Source organism: Sclerotinia sclerotiorum, genomic scaffold (genome assembly GCF_000146945.2).
Source record: "Sclerotinia sclerotiorum 1980 UF-70 scaffold_10 genomic scaffold, whole genome shotgun sequence".
NCBI lineage: Eukaryota > Fungi > Ascomycota > Leotiomycetes > Helotiales > Sclerotiniaceae > Sclerotinia > Sclerotinia sclerotiorum.
In genome coordinates, this window is record NW_001820826.1 from 680467 (window position 1) to 704688 (window position 24222).

Consider the following 24222-nt stretch of genomic DNA (forward strand, 5'->3'; position numbering starts at 1 on the left):
ACACTCAATGGTGGGTGGCCTCACACTGTACCACTCTCTGTCTCTCTGTAGCTGTAGATACCAGTCAAAAGAATCAAATAATTGACTCGAAACAAGATTCCAGAAATCATAATTATACCATTTATGAATCATCATCAAGGTACAGAGGTATAGGGTGTACATTTCATCTAGTAGCAAAATCTAGTACCCCACTCTCGGATCACCCTTTTATATCAAAAATGATGATTTTCATCTATTGATAGCATATTTATTTACTAATTTAATCTTTTAAAATTCTAATTACGAGTTTTTTATTTATATTTTAGTTAATCCTGAAAATTTCAGATTTTTAATAATTCTTTTCAGTGAAATATTAATGATTGAGGTTTTGAATTTCACTTTATATAAGATTTATAAACAAACTTAAAAGATTGAAACATCTTGAATGAAATAAAAATGATAATAAAATATCAAATAAAAATTGTTTTCTTAAGGAAATTGGTTAATTTAATTAATGATTATTTAAATTTTCAAAAAATTTGATAATTTATTTTCAATAATGAACGGAAGACTAGTGAAAATTCAAAAGGATCTTTCTCTAATTATATCTAACGACTACTAATCCAAGCGAATCTAGCCTTTTCATATTACATATCTATCATCTTTGGTTCTCATGATAATCCAACTTCTTCAAAAACTCCCAGGTTTTTTTCAATTTTCCACTAACATCTACACCATCGCCCTCGTTTTGCTTTCTGCCTCTTTCTCTTTCTCTTCCTCCATTTCTCCTTCTATCACTTCTATCACCTTTCTCACTCCTCCGATCCTTCCCACTCCCATTTCTCTCCTTTCCCCTCCCCCCTCTTTTTCCCTCGCCACCTCTATTTTTCGTTTTATCTCTTTTCTCTCTCTTCTCTCTCTTCTCTTTACCCACATCTGCAGAGGGCGACACTGAACTTTCCCCATCGTTATCCATCTCCTCATCATTATCAACATCTAGATTATGAGTTCCATATCGCTATCTTCCTCTCCTACTTCTTCAGGTTCAGATTCTGATTCCTCTTCTAATTCCTCCGCTTCTACTTCCCCCACTTCCTCATCACTCTCACTCCCACTCTCATATTCCCCCGATATCTGCTCCCGCTCCCTCTCCCGTCCACCCCGCCTCGAACCCCCCGAAATTTCAGGATCCCCCTTTCCACCATCATAAGAATTATCCAAAGGTGACGAATCTACAGGCAGCCTATCTTTCTTCGGATTTTCCGCTTTCCCCCTTCTTTCCTTTCCTTTTTCTTTTCCCCTTCCCTTCTTCATCTCCTTTCCACTTTTCCCCCTAATATCTTCCCGACCTTCCCCAGCTTTCCCATCCAAACGAGGTAATCTCACATTTTCCCCATATACATCTCGCTTACCTCTCGATCCCACAACCTGTTCTACACCCGATTTATCTCCCATTCCAACTTCTCTCTGCCCATGGTACGTATTATACATAGGATGCGAAGGAGCTGAAGAAGCTGAGGAAGCTGAAGAAGCTGAAGATAAAAACCCAGGATGTGGAGGATTTCTGTATTGTTGATTGGAATGTGGAGGTGGAGGTGTTTGATTATATGCTGTATACGCAGTATATGCATTTCCATTTGGAGGAGTATTATTACTATAATATCCTTCTCTCGCAGGAACAGGAGTATGAGCATGAGTAGATATACCAACGCTCCCCGGTAAAGAATCCGAACCACTCAAACCATCAGGTCCACCATAATTCGAATTCCCCAACTGAAAATCATCCTCTCTCCCAACTAAATCATCATCATACGTCCCAAATCCACTATCAAGATCGCTATCTTCATCACTATCACTATCGCTATCACTCTCATTATCACCCCCCTCATTTTCCCCACCAAAATCCGACTCAGTATCCTCGTCCCTACTAACACTTCTTCCGCTTCCCACATACCCAACCGAACCTGGCGCTCTAGATCTTTCCTCACTTCTCCCCGGAACATAAGTAGACGACGCATTAAAATCCGCAGCACCAAAAATGCCCCCAGAATTCCCACTCCCATCCACGAATTTATTCCCTCTAGCATCATATCTCGGAGCAGGAGGATAAACATGTACATGCGCTGAACTATCTACCCGTGGTACCATCTGCGAAGAATAATTCATCGGTTCTCGTAATGCCGGTTGCGTTTGCATTTGCATTTGCGTTTGTACTTCATAATTATTATTATAAGGCACAACCCCAAATTGATTCCGAGACGGAGTTCCAGTTCTAGCTCCACTCCCACTTCCACTCCCCGAGCGTGTCGGGGGAGGAGAATGCACATGATAAGAATTCGCATTCCAACCACCCTGAGGCGTCTGCGTTCTCGCAGAAAAAGAAGGAAAAACGCCATAATTCGGAGTAACCACCCCAGGCGTCAACGAAGGCGGAAGAAAAAGTTCAGATTTTCCACGTGAAGTTGATGCCGTTGTGGGAGCAATAGATGGAACATCTAATTCTACGGGGTCGCGCTCAGAAGCGAGCTCAAAGCGTGTGGAGCGTGGTCGGGATAATTGGTGTGGGGTCAAGGGCATGTGTGTGTAGGGTGGTGGATAAGGGTCGTTGTTGTCTGTTGCTAGTTCTACGGCGTTTGAGGGGATGTTTTGGGAGGGGTTTGTGCTGGTTTCGGTGGAGTGCTGGGTGGTTGGGTTGGCGGTTTCTAGTTCTTGTGGTGGGATAGTGTTGGGGTTTGGATTTGTGGTGTAGGTATTTTGAGATGGGTAATTGGGTTGACCCATGTATGAGCGATCGTCGTTAGGTGCATAACTATAGGTATCTTGTGGTGTTTGTATGTGCTGATTATTTGCTGGGTAGATATTTTCTGGTGAGTTTTCGGTTTGATTGTTAGGAGATTGGTGAATAGAATCTTGATGATCAGACTCTGAAGCTACGGCTGTGGATGACCGCCTTGAAGTTGCGGCTGAAGAATTCTTGGATTCTGTTTCATCTTCATTTTCATCAGTAGATTCTACGTCAGAATCCGAGTAAGCATCGCTATCAGAATTTTCTTGATCAGAGCCATTCTCATCATCACTATCACCATCCAAATCATTAGCACTCTTTTCCTCATCTGAATCATCCCCACTATCATCCCCGTCATCACCAACCACCGTACTCCCATCATCATCCTCCTCTCCATCCTCATCCTCATCCTCCCCACCACCAAACGGATTCTTCCCCGAACAAGAGTCCCCATCATCCAACCCACTACCCACCGAACCCGAATCTCCACTATCCTCACCACGACTCGCCTCAGAATTCTCCATCCTTCCCCCCTTATCCTCCCGATCATCCATTTGAATCCACTCTTCCTGTTCCCGACCAACACCATTCCACCAATCCAAAAAACTTTTACACCAAGCAAGGAAACCATTACCACAACATCCATCATTATAATTATCATCATTATCATTATTTAAATAAGGATTTTCATTATCAACTTCTTGATTAGATGATGATAACTGTCCCTCATCAATCGAACCTCTCGAATTACCTTTGTGACCGCGTCTTCTGATGACTCCTCCTCCATCTCTTCCGGATTCACCTCCAGGACTAGAATTCCTAGGAAACTCAGACTCTGACACTGAACCCGGAGAAAATCCTCCAGATGGAGATCTTCTGCGAGACTGAGGACTTAAAGATCGCGATCTTTCCGTCATTGCTGGACTGGCGGGTTCACTACCCATTGGTGAGCGATATGAAGAATCTTCAATTGGGGATTGTTCCTGGATTAAATCGAGAGGAGATCCACTTGCTGTAGAATTTACAGGTGACTCTATTGGAGAGCCCATTTCAGAGTCTAATGGGGAATCTTGCGGGCTTTCTGGAGATTCATCGGGTGATTCTCCGGGCGATCCTCCTGGTGAATCACCAGCCATTGAATTACCCGATGATAGACTACCTGGTGAACCACCAGATGAGCCATCTGGCATAACAGACGATGAACCAGGTGATTCACCAGCTGGAGATTCTTCCCTCATGGGTGATAAACTTCCCGTGGGTGAAAAATCATCACCTGAAGATCTAGACCCAGGGGTATTCAGTGGCGGCAGATCTCTACCAGGAGAAGTATCCCTCCCAGGTATTCCTCTCCCACTTAGTGGCGATTCTCCACGAGGAGGCGATCCTCCCTCTCGAGAAGGAACCCGCGGAGGTGACCTCGAATATCCATCTCCACCCGCAGCACCCCCCGCTGGACCCGAAGAACCACCCCCTTGTCCAAAACATCTAGGAGAAACAGGACGCTGTTCATTATAATTAGATCTTCCAGGTTCTGATCGATAAGGAGTATTATTTCCCGGAGGTCGCACTTGCTGGCGATTACCTGTATCAGACTGAGAGTTTTCACGTCCATATGGGCCTGATGAGGGTGGACTATTGGACATCTGAAATCTGTGATTAGGTGCTTGTCCATGATTTTCGCTACCATTTGTTGGATATCCTTTTCTATGACGTCCAGGTAATTCGTCAGGTCGATGTTTGTTAGGTAGACTTGTTTCGGTAGCCATAGAACGGGGGTCAGGTTTTGTTCTATCTAATGATCGTCCGGTATTTTCGTTGCCAGGTATAGAATGCTCATTTTTGATATTTCCTGCCTGACTACGATTTTCATCAGAAGGAAGCACATCTCTAGAAGTTCCATCCTGCGGCATGTCTCTTCTTCCCGTTGAAGATGGGACAGCGCGTCTGGCATCAGAAGACGGAGCTTTTCCCTTGTGACCATGTCTCCCATCTACAGCGTCATTATCTTCTTTCTCTGATCCATAACCCTGTTTACCATCATGAACTACTCTATCAGGAGACTGAGCACGAGATCCAGAATTCACAGGCTCACCATCATCTCCCCGTAAATGATCATTTTTCCTCTGAGCATCCTCTCTTCGTGATGGTACCATATCCCTTGCAGCTCCTGGATAATTTCTATCCCGCTGTCTTCCTCTATTATCTCTATCAGAAGAATCCTCAAAATTAACAGGAACAGAACCAGGAACTCCAGAATTAGAAGCTTTTTGAACATCGTCGCCATCTCGACGATGATTAAGATTTCGCTTGGTAGGCGAATGTGGTTGCGAATTTACCGTCGGTTTACCTGTCCTTTCATCTCCTCTACCACGTGGCATATCTGCATGTGAAGAACCCTTGGGTATCTCTCCTTCTTCTGCTCGCTTTGTTGGTATTTCTCTTCCATAGCGATCCTTGGTCCCACGGGCTTGGTCTACTGGAGGAGGAGCCTGCTTGTGTTGATGATTCTTAGTATCCTGTAATCTCTTATTTTCTGCACTTCTTGTTCTTGTTAGTGAATTTGAACCATCTTTCCATCCATCTGAATCATAAGAAGATGCTCCTTTTGGCTTTTGTCTTTTCGTGTGTTGTGGTACTTCCAGATTACGCAGTTTAGGTCTTTTACTTGTAGCTTCCGACCCAGCTCCATTAGGTACAGAGCCAGAACCAGAACCAGGGCTGGAACCAGGACCAGATGGAGTCGTGGCTGCAGAGCGTGCACTAGGTGCTATTTGACCCTTAGAATATGGTTTGCCTTGATCTCGATGTCCATGCTGCAATTTGCTACTCCCTTCTTCACTCTTCCCCTTTCTCCTCCCCTGTTTATTATTTCTCCCATCTCTATCCATTGGCGAATCAAACAAAGATTCCTTAAAATTATCCATAGAATCCTGCAATGATTCCGGTCGTAATTTTCCAACATCGTTCACCTGGGAATTCGTATCCACATTAAACATATTAATATAATTAACCAGCATTGGGGCATCAAATCTGACATCTCTCGAAACAACGACTTGAAGTGGTTTGAATTTGACTCCCTTGATTGATGGAGGTGAGGTAGAGCTGGCATGAAGGACTCCACATTCTGACAAATCCAAGTCTTTTCTCAACGGCGAAACAGACAGACAGGTACAATGAGTCCCCTGATCATCCGAACTTTCCTGAGCTTCTCGTATGACAAGAAATGTCTGACTTGACAGACCACTTCCGTCTTCGGATGAAGTATTAAAAACACGACCTTTAACAAAGAATTGTTTACCGTGAGTTCGAGTCCTTGGGTCATTATTCACTCGACGATCGTTTCTAACTCCTCCATGTCTTTTCTCCGCATGTCTCGTTCGCTGATCTGCCATTCGTTCTATGTCGGATAGTTTAACTTGATTTTTAGGAGTTTTGAGTCGAGGAATTGTACCATGGGAATCACAGCTTGAATTAACAACACCTGTAAGTGGTAGCCCATCGTGCTTGACCACAGCTTGACCTGGAACCTGTCCTGAAAGTCATAAGTTACGTGAATGACAGGTTTGACAAGCTAAGACGCCTAAACTTTGGGTTCAATGAGCGGCGACCTCCCCGGCCCCTTGGACCTTTCCTACCAAAAATCCCCCGCACTAGCACTAGAACTATAGCAAACGTACAGGATAATCTACTACTAAAAAATTGGGAACGAAAGAAACAGAGATCGAATCCCAGAGTGCAAACCTACAAAAAGCCGAACTACACAGATGAAAGTCGCACATACTAGTGGTCCAAGTAAACATTTACGACAGGTAAGAAGTTTGAGTGCTGACCAACAAATCAACACAAAGCCAAATCCGGGTCAAATCCAGGTCACCCTGCGGCTCTCCCACCACAACTAGCGCGCGGTTAATATAACCTGTTCCCCAACCGCAAATCCACTAGGCTCTCTTCCCAACATGGGCATAAAAATTATAACCATCAAACCATAATTCCGCAATCCAGTTATTCTCTTAATCTCAAGCTATTATTGTTGTTGAAGGTTGCTGAGCAATCACCCTAGCGCACTGTACTTAAAGCCTCATATATAGGCTCTCCATAGAACCTACACTACAATAATAACTACACACTTCCAACCCTACATTTGACATTCAACAATTATATGTCAAATAGCTACTACGTAAGTAGATATACCATCTACACACTTAACATGATTAACCAAATGGTTACTCGAGTATTGTAGCATGAAACTTTACTTACTTCCAACACTCATCGAATGAACCATTAAGCAATCATCATGTATAAATCACAAAGCAAACAAGCACCTGAATTAAAATAAAAATCAAGATGATAATATTCTCATTTTTGTCAAAAGTATTTCTGTCTTGTATCTTATGCCTGGGCAAATTCTGTTGCTCTGTCCACCATTGATCCACCACCTCATTCAATTCAATCCATCAAGCTTTACTCTTCCCAATCAATACCGGTCAATCCATCCAAATCCATCCAATAAAACCCCCAATAGAAATCCCAATTCGATTTACGATCTAACTGCCAGCCAAATCAAATCAAGATCCATCCATATCATCCATCAAAACCAGCTACTTTAATACCGAGATCTATCTGCATGCATACGCATCTGTCATCTCTTCCAGAAAGAAAAAGTAATCATAATAAAAATATCCCCGGTCAGTCCCGGTCAATGGTCCACCCGTCGAGATCAAAGAAAATTTAATCATGTTCCACAGCCACCATCCAGTCCAACCCAGATCATTCCACGTGGAATCCTGGTAAATTAACCACTACTCGTAAATTCATCGAGAAAAAAATGTGAGAAGAGAAAACACACCAAGCTTCGAAACTTTCGTAAGACTTATTTGAAAAAAAAAATGCCAATAAAGCGCGCCAAAGATTACAAGAAAAATGCAGATATGCTAATACAGTATGTGTTCGGGTCGAACGATTTAAGACGAGCAGGGAATTTATCTGCTGCCCATACGTGCCATTCAATGGCTGCCATAATCATACTCATCAGAAGACCAATCCATTGTCATGTTCATGTTTGAATGCAATTGTTGCTGTTGTTGACGATGGTGATGAGGTTGATAGTGATTTTGAAGTTGATGATTGCTAGTACCAGCAGCGGAATTAACTGCAGTTTGAGCGTAGAAAGCAATCAGATCTTGGGGATGGATGCCAGGGAATCCAAGGGAGGCTTGAGAAGTGATCTCACCAAAGAGTGGAGCAGGATTGCTGTTGTGTCTTTGCTGAGGTGCAGAAAAGAGTTGAAAATCCTGGACACCATTGGTGGTCATGCGAGTGTTGTTTGGAATAAAGTCCTGAAAGCCTTCATCAAAATCTTGCATAGATTTTGGGGTGTATAGCATTGTGTTACCTTCACCGATAGGTGAGATATGTGCCATAGGTTGTGGTTGGAGGTGCTGATTTTGCTGATGCTCTGTTTGGTATGTGTCACCAGATGTCTCAAAAGCCATAGTATTTTGACCCATGATCTCTTGATAAATTTGGTGGTTGGGTGGAATTTGGAGCTGAGCTGGAGCGCTATAGAGATCAGTCTGCTCATAAGCCGCCCATTCATCGTTTGATTGATAGGCTTGTATGTTCTCTTGGAACTGATCCTGGGCACCGAGAACAGATGTGGAGTTGAAAGGAGAATTTGCATCAAATGGTGAGTGGCCATCAGTAGAGAAGGAGTTATCCGTCACAGGAGAGTATTCAATGTTCAATGATTGTGGAGGTTGGAACATGTTCATCTCGGCAGGGAATGCGGGAAAGAAGTCTATGCTGTGGTTTGTGGTGTACAATGAAGTATTCTCATAGATCATCTCATCATCAGCAATAAGTGGGGATTCGATATTTGAGTCGCTGCCTGGAGTGTGTATGATAGTAGCTTGAGGGGATGGCAGGCCATTTGGAACAACAGCTGGTGCAGCGGGTCGGTTCTTTTCCGTTACTCTTGGATCTGGACGTACTCCCATCCGTGTGCCTTCTCCATGTGCTGCTTGCAATTCGACTCACGTTTTGAGCGATATGGGCAAGGCTTGAAGTGGCACTCAAATAGTGGAGGAGCAGCCGAATGTTTGTCATTTTGATGGCGGTCCATTTCCTTCTCGGTTGGCCAACCATATTCGTGGTACTTGCATGAAGTAACGGGGCATTTCCAAGGACGAGAATGAGTTTTCTCATGTTTGGTCAAATCACATGGACGCTTGAATGATTTGTCACATCCCTTCTCACGGCAAAATTTAGGAGCAAGCTCGGCAGCAGAGGCATCCTTCTTACGACGAGCCATCGATCTCATCACTGACTCTTCATCTTCAGCTTCTTCACTCAAGGATCGTTTAAATCTCATAGACTTATTGTCATCATCGTCCATGTCGACGGGTTTACCGGTGGCGATGGAAACGGCTTTACCAGTTTTCTTGTTGATGCGGACGAGTTCGGCAGGGCGACCATTTCTGGTCAGCCCACCGTGAAGCTTGACTTCATCCGACCTGTATGGTAAAATGGTTAGGAACTCTTTAGACTTCAGGTCTGGAGACTGAAAAGGGACATACGGGTGAGCGTCCATCTCGTCCAAAGTCTCTCCTTTCTCCTCCCTCTCCTTAGCTTCCCGGACCTGTTCAGCGTATTGTTTGATCTGTTCGACCAAATCGACGAAGTATCCGTTAGTATATGGGCGATCGTTTGGTCGTGTTTGTTCGCGCTCGTTAACAAGTTCGACAGTAGCTTGGATACAGCGGATCGATTCAAGGCAAAAGTCGAGGTACAAGGAGGCGCTCTTTGTGTACTTCTTCAATTGCGAGAACCAGTGAGCAACTCCCCAAGCAACATCATTATAGATTTCACTTACAGGTGCGGTAAAAATTAAGGTCTTCTCTAAATCACGCAGAGATACGATTTCCTTTTGATGAATTCGTCTTGGACAATCTTCGACTAGAGGATGCAAGTGTCTGAAAGACTTCTTTGCCAGGAGTGGCTTCAGGATATGTTGTTGAATGCGAGCGGTTGTACGAGCACTCAGTCTAGGAAAAGTCTTGATGATTGTAGACGGGCCAGCGGCTGATCTAGTTATCGTTGATGGCTTGGTAGACTTGGAGGCATTGTCGTCGGTGAATACTTTTTTGTCCGATGATGACGACCCGATTGATGACCCGAGACCACTGTCTGCATATCTAGGTGTAGTACGGCGAGAACGGGTCGAACGTCTAACAGAAGAGTCCTCTGATGGCATGATTCCTTCCATCAGTGGGGTGTTGTATGATTTGTTGGAGGGGTTCTCGACGTTGACGACGCCTCGAGGAACAGGTTCAGACTCGTCACGGAAGCGTCGGCTTGATGTAGAAGAGGACTGATTGCCGGTAGCAGTAAGTTCAAATGATTCTATAGCATCGGCAGCACGACGCTTGTGTGATTCGACGGCGAAGCTTTCCAGGTTGGATAAGGAACGTTGGAGGGATGAAAGGTTAAAAGCACCTTCAACTTCGTTCTGTCATAAGAAGGTGAGTGGAAGGTGGCACCTTTGCGAAGGGGAGCGATAGTTGTATTAACAGTTGGACGGCCTGACGCATTCGCAACGAGGAGTCACAGTAGTCTTTGTAGTTCTTCGGGGATGTGTGAACGACATGCTGAGTGGCTAGGTCTTTTAGCTCTAAGAAATCTTCGAGGACTAGGATAAGATTGATTAGCCCTGAGGATCTTTTGTTGCATGCAAGAAATGTGAGTCACAAATGAGGATGTATGGAGCCGTTTCGGAGTATAAATGTGGTATATAAAACCAGATATGAAATAGGTCCAAAGTAGCTTCGGTGTAAAAATGTGTGGATGAGATTAATCAATCCATATGTATATGTCTCGACTTCCCCACCAATAATCGCCTGATGCTTGACCGATTTGAGAAGGTTGAATGGATAGGTGAAGGAAATAAGTATGGGGAAGGGAGAGGAATGAATCGGAGCATACTAATAGTTGGCTGTACAAATATCACCTTCCGAGGCTGTCAGCCTTTCTCGGTGTGAACTCTATTCAACGAGGCAAAATAAGCTCGAGAGACGACAATGTAGTTCTTGTCGATATTTAATGCTTCGATGTTGGTTCCTTTGGTCGTAGCACAGCTCTGATTGATGAGGAGTTTTTCTTGATGAATAGCAGTGATAACAAGAAGAGGAAGAGAGCAGCGCAAAGGGTGGAAACGGATGAGGTGAATATTAAAGTTGTGAAAGTTAAGAGTGATTGTTGCCTGGACCCTTAGTTATGTCCAACGAATGAGGGATAGACTGAAATTGAATTGAGATTGATATAATTGGTGAAGGTTAGATTCAAATGCAATCCAACGCTCAATCAATTACTTCGGATATGGACTTGTTATTGGGTGAATTCGGAGTTGAACGCGTTAGTGAATTCGTGGCCGATGAAGAATAAAAACGGTAGCTCTGTTGGGTTTGTAAGATGGATGACTTTATTTTGTTGTCGATTAACTTGGCGTACTGTACTGTGTGCGTATATGAATTTGAGAGAGGAGGAGGGAAAAGGGAGGGACGAAGAGTGAGATTGAGAGAGATCAATTGATACGAAATCCGCCTTGTCAAGGTATTTTAGGCAGCAGTGAAAATGGGCTTGTAAATCAATTCAACATGACAAGGATTATCAAAGCTAACCTTATCAAAACTAAGTTAGCTTGATAATCAATTGTACGGAGTAACTGAAAAGTGGAGTAGGATTATTTATATTTGAGGGGTGGTAATTGTAATTTAATCCTTCACTACAAACAGTTTTATTCTTACCGCTTTCTATTTTCGTACATGTTGATCTTTAATAACACTTCAATTGAGGATCGCATATACAATTGAATTGATATATGATTGATGAAGCAAGCTACTTGGTATCTACTATACATAGCACCGAAACTATCCATATAAAAAAGAACATCGAATATATCTACAAACTCGAACTCATAACAGTCAACAATCAACAACAAACCCCATCCATCATTCTTTGAAACAAACTCCAACCTTGGCTTCTATCATACGAGTCTTTCAAGATCAAGTTCCCAAAAATAATAACATTTGAAAGCTTAGCACATCGCATTCTTCTTCTGTGCAATGTAAAAATCTCCACGACGGCGCTTATTACTACTATCGAAAGCTTAATTACCGATTCCTTCTCAACGGCATAAGAGGTGGCTTCTTTTGAGGTTCCTTTCTCCTTGTGCGCTTATGGTTATATATACATTGTCAATTCTCCATATAATGATAATCTCTATTTCCATCTCCATCTACAAGTAGATCAATCACGAAACCTCTCTAGTCTAGACATCAACCAAACAGTCGGGACTCCATAAATACTTTGATCGTCACCGTTTAAATCCATATCAACCCCAATCCTACAAGTAACAAAACTATAACCATTAATCTTCGCGCGTATCTCTTCGAAACAGTGAATTTTTGGCTAGATACTGGTTCATCGCTTCCCCGCAATAGAAACCCTGAACTTAATATGGAAATATACTACAAACTTGAAGAACTCGGTGACCAATAAACAGCCCTGCTTTCTTTGTGCGAGGTCGTAATGCAAACAGTTGCACATTGCATGGAGTAAATAACCAGATGTTCGACTTGCTAAAAATATACAGGAGGTACGAATAAATGTACATGAGTATAGTAATCCTACGGTTTGGAATCCTACGTACATCCATTCGCAGATCTTAGCTATAGATAAATCTTTATAACCTAAGCCAAGAAATCATAAGAAGACCCAAGTACGACATATACGTACTCATTCATTCATCTCATCGATTAATAGACAAATAGATAGACCAACCAACTCGCGAGATCAATTTACATGCATCCAACATAATCCAAGCAAAAATGGCAGAATTCCAAAATAACCAAGTAGACGGGTGAAATTATAAAAAACGTGGAAATGGATGTCAATATGATCACTCACAAGGGAGTCCCCGCCAGATTGCTTCATGAATGTACCCTTGTTATAGTCTCCCTAGTCTTCGCGCTTAGGACATTTAGTGGGGAGGCGATGCTATTTTCATGTCTTAAGTTTCAACACCCCTTGAACATAGCAATACATCCATGATTATGATGCTGTTTTTGTTGTTTTTCAATCAAAGTATACTAGGTAGGTATTAGCACGCTTATCCTAGTAAAAGATTGTCGAGGTTTTTGGATGGTTTTTTGTAATACTTGAATTTATATGATTTTTTGAACTTGGTACAGGGGAGGTATCTAAGGTACTCCCTAACCCAAACTTTATATACCTACCTAGGTATTTATATATAAAATCGACATCAATTCAAGACGATTAATAATCAATCGGAGCGAGAGGTAGGTAGATAAGAATAAAGATCACATTCTCTAAACTCGAGCCCCGAGCTTCAATTCAAATTCACGGAACAAACGGGAAGCCCACATACCTAAACGAAGCTAGCAGAGTACCCATCCAAAGCACCAAGGGCCAAAGCTTGACGCTTTCCCATCATCAGGAACAAGGGTCCAATTGTACTTTCATTTTAGTTAGAGCTTAGCATATACTCTGTACCTACTGTACAACGGAATAAGACGGAGAAAACAATAGCCCGAGTCCATTTTCGACTCACCGAGTACTGAAAGAGCCTCAAGTGGCAGAAAAGTCTACAAAAACCCTCAGTCTAAGCCACATTCTCCGGTCCAAAGTATCAAATGTACGTACTCCGTATAGTAAACCAATGGAAAGAGAATTATTCGGTCTGCTTCGGTGAACCTTTTTAACGACCGGTAAATTTAAAACGCTTCCGTACGGAGTACTTAGTTTACCTTTTCTGTTCATATGAATCTTTTGAGAATATTCCCCGCAAAATTCGATTGCTAATGTAGTTTGGAGAGTTGATGGATGACTGGAGTCTAGAAGTAACATGAAATTCGAATTAAATCTAATAAGATCATACTTACCTCGCCAGCGAATCTTGGCATCTTACGAATATGAATACGTTTGCAGATACATATATCGTCATATTCTCTAGGTACCAACAATTGAACCCCTCCCCATAAAGATTAGGCCTAAAAATGATAACCAACTTCCTATTTGATATCTAAAACCTTCATATCTGCATCAATACATATGGATTTCTAACACCCTTCGCATGTAGAATGAATTAAGTTCATCACATCAATAGATTAGTAAACTTCAACCTTGAATTCGGAATCGTAATATATACTGGAGTAAGCTGCAAGTACTCCGTATCAGGTGTTCAAATGTAAAATCCCAAGCGACCCGAAGACCGAGACCACGGCGGATGATATGTAAATACAAATGTAAATTTCCAAATTGACCACATCTCCGCAACTCTAAAGTTTAAAGCCATTCTCAAACTCTCAATCCGAACGGGTCGGACGATCCCTTTACATTTACAAGGATGACTCAACATAGATCCATAAAAATATGATAACATATTCGAGTACTCGAGTACGTAGTAAAGAAATATGAAGGATCGTCTATCGCAGGGCTGCAGAAATACCTCCTCGTCATAATAATGAACTACATATGCAGCAAAGCTCTACGGACGGTCTACCATCAGTATTCTTCCCTGCGCCTCGAGCCCTGTGAAGGAAGGAAGGCCTCTCGAAATCCACAATAATTGATCTCGTGCATGCATCAAGCAAGCTGCAAAAGTACTACAAAATTCCCTCAATAATGATTATTTTATTTCCTTCAATAGAGTATTCTAGATCCATTCATGCTCCAGCCCTACAACCTATGTAAAAACTGAAAAATTTACCTAGTATGTCGATCTCATTCATTTTCTTTGTTTCTCAGACTCCAAAGTCTAAAGTTCCTTTAAAATTCCACACACCACACTCTAATCTAGACCAAAGTCTGTAACAGACAAATCACACAACCTATCAAATTCAAATCATTATTCCGTATTTCCTATCTATCATTTATCTCCAACCCCAATCAATACTTCTTCTAGTCAAGTACTTCTTCATAGAGACTGTACTAATCAATTTACTCCGTACAGTTATGCGAATGTACCTACATTCGGCAACTCGTAGGATTAACCAATCAGCAGCACACTTTCTCGGCTCGATGATGATGCATCGATGGTGCATCGGGTGTCCCGTTACGATCCGTTTCCATACCCGCTGTAACTTCCTTCGTAAGGCTTTCCCGTCCCACTGTCTAGGTATAATGATTCATCGGTTTGTGATCACTTTTTCCTTCCCTCTTGTGTTTTTGTGTGTGTGTCACGAAGGAATTAGATGGTTTGGACTTTGAATGCATTGAGTTGATAGGCTGGGTGATTTAGTGACGCGGAAATTTGGTTACTCGGGCGTTTATGATCCTATGAGCGGGTTTGAAGGCTCGTTTGTTAGGTACTGCTAGGTAGGTAATTATTGTACTGGATCTTCAAAGTATCGTAGAGAAGTTTGGTGGTTGCACTCATCTTTACTCCGTATGTAAGGACAATTCGGCTTTTGCAACGAAAGACAACTGATAAGTTGAACTATCGAGTTATTCTTATAGATCCTCGATCAATCATTCTTCCTCGACTTCTGATTTTGAAATCATATCATGACCTAAAAGTGTAGGGCCGTCAGAAGTCGACGTCGTATCACATAATCACAAAGCATTGACCAAGGATTTCTCTCTATGATTCATTCTTCATGAAACATGAAACTTTCGGTTGATATCAGATTGATGTATTGATCTCCAAGTATTGGCTATGGCTGTATCCGCGATTTGAACGTACTTTGATTTTTCCTTAAACCTCATCCCATCAACCATCTCAATTTTTTTTTCTTCCAATGAATATAGGATATAGAGGTCAAGTATGACCATGAATCATTCTCCATCTGAAGTATTGGATTGAGAATCATACCACTTTCTATATTCACATATACAGAGTCACTCCACAGAAAACTTTGTGAATCCGCTCGAATTTTTATTAATAATAATAGACGCGATTTATTCAATTCTATGATTCAGTGGTACTTTGTCATAACACTACCTCCTTGTTTGTAGTACAAAAAGATCGTACAATCACTTTTTCCTGCTGTTTCTTCTTTCTTTGTTCAACCACAAACAATCTTATTGTTAATAATTTCTATTAACATATTCGAGAACAACTCTTCTTATTACAACTACATAAAACTTCTAAGAACTACAAACTCTCTTCCTCCTTAATTCATACATCAACTTCAGCACAAATCTAGATCATTACGAAAGACTTAACTCAATATGTTGTTCAAGGCAATTCAGATCACACTCTTTTCAACCCTTTGCTATGCAGCACCAACTGCTTCAAATAACATCCTTGGACGTGGAACCACAACCACCGCCATCGCCCTCATTAACGGAATCGCCCCCGATGCAGTAAATAGCTGCGCAGGTGCAGAATTTCCAGCCGAATGTGCCACAGCCGCCCAAGCAGCCATCGGTATCCTCAAAGCAGTAGGAGAAGCACAATTTTACGCCGGAGAAATCGGAGCCATGACCGCTCTCATGGCCTACGAAACTGCCAGTTTCAAATACAACATCAACCATTTTCCCGGTAACCCAGGTCAGGGAACCCGCAACATGCAACATCCAAACTATAATCTCCAGTATGCGCGATCTATTGACGCTCTTAAAGAACCTCTTGCAAAGATTACGACGGCTACTACCACCGAGGGTCTGTCAAATGCGACTTTGAATGCGATTTTGGCTTTGGTTACTACGGATGAGTATACATGGGGAAGTGCACCATGGTATCTGAAGACGCATTGTGGTGCTAGTGTGAGACAGGGCCTCGCGGCTGGTTCCAATGTTGGCTGGATGGCATATCTGTTGTGTGTTGGTGCTACTCAGGATCTCCCTGGACGAATGGTATTCTGGGATAGAGCTAAGAAAACTTTGAAAGTGGGTGTTTAAGAGTGTGGGTATTTAAGATAATTTCAGAATGTTCTATTCTCTGCTGGTCGGAGTTCTAGGTCGATATTTCTAGGTCATATTACTTTCTCCTTTGTCAATAACACATTTCCTTTTTTCTACTTGATACCAATTTTTACATGTAATTTTACTTCTATGCTATGTTCTTAGCAAGCCTACTGTTACGTCGGACAGTAACATAGGTCATGTTCTTGATCATATGATCAAGAAACCGACAAATCGAGATCGGTTTTGCGGTGATCGAATTGTTGGGTTTGTAGCCATCGGTTTTTAACGAGGCACGAAGGTCTATATAATCAAGATGGATTTCCTTTGTATAGAGCTTCGTGCTCAAGATCAATCATTTAGTATACTCTACTGTTAGTTACGAATTTCATTATTGTCATTACTTTAAGTCCCTGCTTGACGCTTAGTTATAAACCACCTCGAGAGCCTAGAGCACTTCCACGTGATCTAGACGGCAAACCTCGTAACACCTACCTACACAAATAGCTAGCTAGATATGAGAGTAAGATTTATATAGAACACATACATAGAAATATAAACATCCTGACTTTCAACTTTCAATACAAATACAAATCCAATTTTGGCATTCTCATCGATATTATAACTTTCTAAAATTACAAAAATTCTCACATGTATACTTACGTTATTTTCCTAAATCACTAATATCCTCATCTCTAATTAGTTAATAAATTGTTAAAGTGAATGGTTCCTGCGTAGCACGTGCACATGGCACTAGTCCTATTAGGACTAGATTGAGAAGCTCTCTGTAGGAGAGCTTCGCACTTCCGTAGAACTTAGATAATGAGTGATTCATATACAAGACCAATATAGCCTCAGTTCTGCCCTATCAGCTTCCCACTATTCCCTGTGTAAGGTCATTCCTTTTAACATATTTTAATAATCACAGTATGGGAAACTACTTAGCTATTCATTCTGAGTAATAATTAGTTTCATCTGAAAATATATTAAATTCCACTCCCAAATCAAATCACAGGTCACGTTTTATGTTATTCTCTATAACGAAATCTTCGAATTAATATCTCAAAACAGAATATTAGGTCGTCCTCTTTTAAGAATCTAAGATTATCTTTCCGCTACTATCTCAGAGATATTAAGATATCCTCTGAAAGTCTCACTTGTAATCCTTAATATATTAATAGCGACATCAAGTCGAAAAAAATATACTTATCAACACTCAGACATAAGTCGCACGGATTCTCCTCTCTTCATCTCTCCTCCTCATTAGTTTCAATAGAAAAACTAGTATACCTCTTTCAATAGCCTCTGTGCGTGACATTAGCGCAAAAGATACTAAATCAATAGGTTAGAGATGAAATGGACGAGATTTTCAGAGCCCTACCTCTACAAAACCCAGCTCCTCAACAATCATGCAATACTTTATAAAATCTCTATCTTTATTGTCAAAGTCGGAACACGACAATATAATATCCCCAAAGATGGACTAGGTACGTATACTCGTATCGAGCCAATTGCCTAATGTGACGTAATTCTGCCATTTCTCACCGCTATCTCACGTTTCGAGCGGGGTTGGGTTATTTGAGCTGAGCTGTTGTCGATCTTTTAAATGAGATTTTAAACTTTTGGTCGTGCGAAGCTTAATTGTAAGATTAACTCTAAATACTAGTGGAATTTCAATTTGTCTCCACCTCTTGTTCTTTTTGGCATCCCGGCAACCTAACTCAAGCCGCTTGTAACGACATACAACTATACACAACAATCACTTGAGCTTCTTATAATTCTCCACACCATCACCCATCGCCCATTAACCAACAAAGCAACAAAGCAACAAAGCAACAAAGCAACATCAAATCACCCAATCCAAATAACCAAAATGCTCGGTCGCATCCTTCTCACCCTCTCCGCCCTAAGCCAAGGCATCTCCCCCTTCATCGCCGACTGGAACGAAACCCACATCTACAACCCACGCTGGCCACCCCACGCCAAATTCCACAACGGCCAAACAATGTCTATGGGCATATTACTCTGTCTCGTAACCCTCTACTACACCTGGCGCATCCCTATCACTCCATCCGTAAACCCCAAAGCCAAAGTCGAGAAAAAAGAGCAAGAGTCTGAGACATTGGAGTCGAGGATGAGGAAGGAAGTGGGGAAGGAAATGACGAGGGATAGTATGGTTACGGCGGCGATTACGGGGAGTTTGTATTGGATTGCGGGATTGAGTGCGATTTTGTATCCGGGGAGTAGAGCGACGGATCCGGAGTTTGGGGATGGATTTCCTCAGGCGGTTATTTTTCCTTTGTTTGGGGGTATGGCGGTTGCGGGGGCTTGGTTGGAGGTTAAGGGGTTGAGGGGGGCTTGAGGGTGAAGAGTAAGAGGTGGATGGGAGATGGAGGAGTGGAGGGGGAAGGTGAAAATGGAAGTTGAGTGGGGATTGTGGGGAGGATTTGTATGGAGGGGTGATGGTGTTTTGATGATGATGATATCTAATGATAACATGAATAAGATTCCTATTTGAAGACGAGAGTATTGATGAAAAATGGTCGTCGGAATCGAAAATGATAGGATAGGATTTGTAGGTTTATTGGATGGGAGTCGGTAGGCGTGGGTGTGCATGGGGATGGGGATAGGTGAGGGGAACAGAGAAAAATGAGGAAACAGGAAGGAGAATTGGGAAGAAAATCGGCCATGGTGGAGTTACAAGGTACTAGCCGGATTCGAATATTGTATGGACGGACAATGGAGAGTTTGAAGGCGTCACGATTCCGACTAAAGGGGACGAACACGATAAACGAGGTTCATGAGGTAGTAACTGTGAAAGTAATGATAATGCAATCATCACAATATAAGTCGAGCATAAACGCGTTAATATTCTCTAGATGTACGAGTGTATGGCCAACTCATGGAATACCCGGTAAGACAACCTCCCCCTCCTTGGGATTCACATCCAGCTGACCATCTTCACGCCACGGTGCCTGATGATCCCCCGCAAACTGTCTTATAGCATCAAAATTCTTACATCTAAAATCACGGTTAAAATCCGGATACAAATGAGCATTTTTGCCAGACTTTGCCCAGAGATAAGGATGTGCGCCTGTATCAGCTGAGCACATTAGACGTTGACGAATAGTGTCTAGACAGTGATCTATTGTGGATGTTAATGATTATAATTACGATGATGGAGATGATGTTCGTACTTATATGAGCTTTTAAGATATATTCTTCATTCTTGAAGGGTCCTTCTCCGAGCTTGTGGTAGTATTCTGAGTTATAGTAGAGGCGTTGTCGGAGGAGATTCTATAGTCGGCTTAGAGTTGTTGATTTGTGCAAGCAAGTGCCAGTTAGGTGTGAGAAGTCTCACCAGGCAATGCAATTGATGCAGCGATTCAACGGTAGCAGGATATCCAGGACCTCCATCCTTTTCATCGACTCGGAAATGATCAAGTGATATTCCGGCTCTAGGCGCATCTTCTATTGGAATAATCATTGCTTTGTCTATTTCCGTATGTTAGTATTAGCTTTTGTGCTTTGTGAAATAGAGATGGACGACATACATTTAATCCCCAGATTAAGCCATGCTTCGTCAACTTCTGGGCTAGGATCTTCTCTATATATCGTGTTGGTAAAGAGTGAACCGTTGAATCGAACAGTTTCATATTTAATATCTGTATTGTCGAGTATAGGGCCTGTGACAGTCAGTACGTATGTCATGTGTTTTAGAGGATCATGAAACTTTGGCAACTCACTCAAATATTGAGCCGTATGCTTAGCACATGCTTTTTCTAGATTCTCTTTAAATCTATGGGTGATGAGATATGTTGCGGTGTTTGAAAGAAGTGTGATGACTATGATACATGATATCCAGAGATAAGTCTGCGCTTTCGAGGATTTTGTGGTTTTAGGTGAATCTCTAGATGAGGCATCAGATTTTTCAGCCGCTGCGTACTCATTTTCCAAATCGGCAAGAAATGGTACACTTGAATCATGTGAATTTCCCATCTTCGTTGCCGAATCGATGATAAATTTTCAAGTATGAGTTTGAACGCAGGTAAGACTACCTCACAGTTTGGAAGATCGAAAATCCATACGAGTAGGCATATTGCGGAACCAGCATGAAAATCACCAAATACCGAAAAGCCGTCACCAAAACCCCCCATTCATCCAAATCCCCTCGATGATGTCAAACAAACATTCCCAAATATCTATCTACCTTCCACAAGCAGCATTACGAGCGCATTCTTAGCAATCAGCTTCAAAACGATGGATAACCATCATAAACACTAAAATCAACAGTCTCTTGAATCTTCATCAACAATGCTCCTCTTGATAAGAACACGAAAAGATCGTCACAGTGATCTGTCGTACCAAACCAATGGTAGACAAATGATGCAAGGAACGCCAAGGCTGATATCTCCTTACCCTTATGGCCAAGACTAGAAGCGAACCCCGCATACTACCTAAGCTCGTGGTAATGTGGCATTTTGTATGCATGCTTGTGGATCCGTTTGTTGATGGATATTGTAAGAATCTGATGTCGTAATGTTGAAGTTTGTTCTATGATGGGACAAATTATAACTCTAGCGACGGATATTCAAAATAGGGAAATGATGGACAGGTGTGATTATTTTCAAGTGAAGTGATTTGTTTGTTTAGACATGCATTCAATAGATCCTATCCTCGAGATTTATCATCTTGTCTCATGAAAACACCATTTCCTAATCTAACATCTTGCGATCTAGAATTTCTTTACTCCGCCACATGTACAATAATGGGATTTGCTTTGGCTACGCATGACGTTTCGTTCCAAAATATACCTCTCCTTTGTGAGCATTCTCGACCTCCGCTTCTCCGACCCTACTGTATAGTCTAGAAGAGATTGGTGGCTTTCTCAATCTAAGCATCCCGCTTCTCTGGGCCTACAATATAGGAGTCATTGTTGGCTGTTTCTGTCTCCGCGCCCACAGTGTACTCGAGATCTAGAGCCACCTCTGGTTGAGCATCCCGTTTTCCGGTCTCGGTTCCAACAGTGTAAAAGTATTTTGTAGCTTCTTCAGGCTTAGCACTCCTCTTTTCAATCTCGGTTCCAACAACATAGAAATAATTGGTGGCCTCCTCTGGTTGAGTATCCCGCTTCTCGCTCTCAGTTCCAACTGCATAGAAGAAATTGGTAGCTTCTTCTGCAGGTTGTGCATCACGTTTTTCGGTCTCGGCTCCAACAACGTAGAAATAATTAGCGGCTTCCTCCGGCTTAGCATCTCTCTTCTCAGTTTCGGCTCCAACAGCGTAAAAGTAGTTGGTAGCTTCCTCTGAAGGTCGTGCATCCCTCTTCTCACTCTCAACTCCAACAGCATAAATGTAATTGGTAGCCTCCTCAGGTTGAGCATCTCGTTTCGCTATTATTATAGTTAGCTTGCTATTCTCTATTCAAACAAAGTTACATAACTTACCGATTAGAGTGGGAAGAGCAACAGCTACGCCGAGCAAGCTCAAGGCTGTTAATGCATATGTGACCTTCATGATGACTGAGGATGTGAGGAAGATATTTGAGTGAATATGAAGTCCAAGTAATCTTATCTGTAAACCTCAATAACTATATTTCAGGATGTGTTTAAAAATATATATAAGAAAATGCTCATCGAGATATCATATCCGAATATCTGACGTACTTTTAACCTCCTTCCTAATTCTGTAAAAGTGGGATTATCTTCCAGTGTACTGGCACACATACATATTCGGAGGATCAGTGTCCCAGAAAAACTTGGTGCTGCATGTGCTGTAGAAAATTCCCTGCAAGACTAACGATCTATCACTAAATTCTTACGAATTTTCCGATAAGATTGGAACTCCCACGTTGGCTACTTGATCTTTACGTTGTTTCTGATCATTATTATTACTACCATAATCTAAACCGTGATTCGTGACAAGTGGGTGTAGAAATTCTGTAAGTATAATTCAGTGAAATATCAAAACTCAATATCTTCAAATCTATTGTGACGAAAACCCCTGCTTTCCTCCCACCCTTATTATATAAGAAATCCCAGGTACATTAACCATGTCCACACATGATACGATTACTCGGGATTAGTATACGATTTAGGTGACCTGAGGATCAGGTCCGGACAAGTACTAGGTATCAATGGTTATCGGTAAAGTAAGATCATTGGAGGGATAAATATGACTTCTTTTTGTCTAGCCATTGCGGCTAGGCCATTCATTTGTGTATATATAGAGTAGCTATCCCCATCTACAGGTGCTCTTCACCTGTAGATTCTAAGTTAAATACAATTGCTGGTCTATAAACACCCTTTTGGTCACAATATTTCATTGATTTTGGTAAGGATTGAAAAAGTGCTTACGGAATTTCTGCACCCATTGTTGAACCTTCATACAAAACAACTCATTACTACCCAATATTATTCTTTTCCTTCCCCTCCTCCCACCGATACATTGAGAAAGGAAAAGTAGCGGAGGAGTTATACAAGAATATGGTAGGGCTGGGTGCATGTTGAGCCTCCTTCGGAAATGATTCTAAGCCATATTAGGCCTAGAGTCTATATAGTATCGCCAATGATTACTATCAACAAGTAGTATTTGCAGAAAAACTTCCTGTCATTCCGAAAGAAACCCCGCATGTGTTTGGAATTTGGATTAGATGATTGAGCATGCAAAATCTAAGGTGGCAGCGAACAACAAGCTTCCAAAACCACTTTTTTATGATATTCGCTTAACCGGTTATTTTTGCTCCAAACGGGAATCTCAACCATGAATTTACTAAACAACCTTTGATATCTTCACCATTAATAGGATCAAAATACCCCGCCTAGAAAGAAGATACACCACCCCTTCCACCCCAGAAGGTTGTGCACAAACGTAAGGTTTCGAAAAAAAAGCTTAAGAGGTACAAACACTCGTGGGGAAATCAGTCAAAGTGATTCCACCCTTCTCTCCCTCATTCCATAAGCCTCCTTCAAAGGCACGAGAGTCATAAAAGAAGCAATCAAATGTAGTAGAGCTGCTGCCATTACCGCTTCGGCTCGCACTCCAAAAGCTCCTCCATTGGCACTCCATGTACCCCACAACGTCGATTATCATCCCATCCGCTAAAGCCCTCGTTTAATCCTATGATAGAGGATATTACACATGATTTAAATATCCGATTTTTTTTCGATTGATATATCAGTAGTAGAATATATGGATCTATACATGTTATATTCAATATCAACGATCTCTTCCAAAAACCCTATCATGAGTTTCAAATCGATCTACAGAAAGAAGTGAACGAATGATTAGACGTTCGAAATATGCGAATAGGAAATCGATCAACTGCAACAAAATAGGTTATTCGTACCGGCCCATTGAAAAGCAATATGATAGTTTTCCCTACTGTTACAAATCAAGAAAAATGGAAGGAAGTTCCATGTGATCTACGACTACGAGAACACAATAACAAGAAGTATTTCAATACTGCAAAAATAGAAGCTCATTTTTTTCTGTCCAGAGAAGCATACTAGTACTCCTCCTATCGAAAAAGATAA

General features: G+C 41.8%; 7 protein-coding genes across 7 annotated transcripts; 3 read left to right on the top strand and 4 right to left on the bottom strand.

Annotated features, from left to right (window-relative positions):
- Positions 1-975: 975 nt before the first annotated feature.
- On the bottom strand, positions 976-6156 carry SS1G_07777 (predicted protein; the record flags this gene model as incomplete). Its single annotated transcript, XM_001591102.1, has 1 exon — positions 976-6156. One exon carries the CDS (start codon positions 6154-6156, stop codon positions 976-978), a length of 5181 nt encoding a protein of 1726 aa, XP_001591152.1.
- A 1611-nt stretch (positions 6157-7767) lies between these two features.
- SS1G_07778 (hypothetical protein) lies at positions 7768-10409 on the bottom strand (the record flags this gene model as incomplete). The annotated part of the gene is made up of 4 exons (XM_001591103.1): positions 7768-8780; positions 9020-9276; positions 9340-10271; positions 10371-10409. The coding sequence occupies 4 exons, from the start codon at positions 10407-10409 to the stop codon at positions 7768-7770; spliced, it is 2241 nt and encodes a 746-aa protein (XP_001591153.1).
- Positions 10410-10922: 513 nt separating this feature from the next.
- On the top strand, positions 10923-11203 carry SS1G_07779 (predicted protein; the record flags this gene model as incomplete). Its single annotated transcript, XM_001591104.1, has 2 exons — positions 10923-10982; positions 11099-11203. 2 exons carry the CDS (start codon positions 10923-10925, stop codon positions 11201-11203), a joined length of 165 nt encoding a protein of 54 aa, XP_001591154.1.
- A 4809-nt stretch (positions 11204-16012) lies between these two features.
- On the top strand, positions 16013-16684 carry SS1G_07780 (hypothetical protein; the record flags this gene model as incomplete). The annotated part of the gene is made up of 1 exon (XM_001591105.1): positions 16013-16684. One exon carries the CDS (start codon positions 16013-16015, stop codon positions 16682-16684), a length of 672 nt encoding a protein of 223 aa, XP_001591155.1.
- Positions 16685-18560: 1876 nt separating this feature from the next.
- SS1G_07781 (hypothetical protein) lies at positions 18561-19049 on the top strand (the record flags this gene model as incomplete). The annotated part of the gene is made up of 1 exon (XM_001591106.1): positions 18561-19049. The coding sequence occupies one exon, from the start codon at positions 18561-18563 to the stop codon at positions 19047-19049; it is 489 nt and encodes a 162-aa protein (XP_001591156.1).
- Positions 19050-19587: 538 nt separating this feature from the next.
- SS1G_07782 (hypothetical protein) lies at positions 19588-20686 on the bottom strand (the record flags this gene model as incomplete). Its single annotated transcript, XM_001591107.1, has 5 exons — positions 19588-19820; positions 19885-19984; positions 20049-20182; positions 20242-20373; positions 20434-20686. 5 exons carry the CDS (start codon positions 20684-20686, stop codon positions 19588-19590), a joined length of 852 nt encoding a protein of 283 aa, XP_001591157.1.
- Positions 20687-21580: 894 nt separating this feature from the next.
- SS1G_07783 (predicted protein) lies at positions 21581-23191 on the bottom strand (the record flags this gene model as incomplete). The annotated part of the gene is made up of 5 exons (XM_001591108.1): positions 21581-22080; positions 22135-22209; positions 22354-22373; positions 22509-22626; positions 23044-23191. The coding sequence occupies 5 exons, from the start codon at positions 23189-23191 to the stop codon at positions 21581-21583; spliced, it is 861 nt and encodes a 286-aa protein (XP_001591158.1).
- Positions 23192-24222: the final 1031 nt, after the last annotated feature.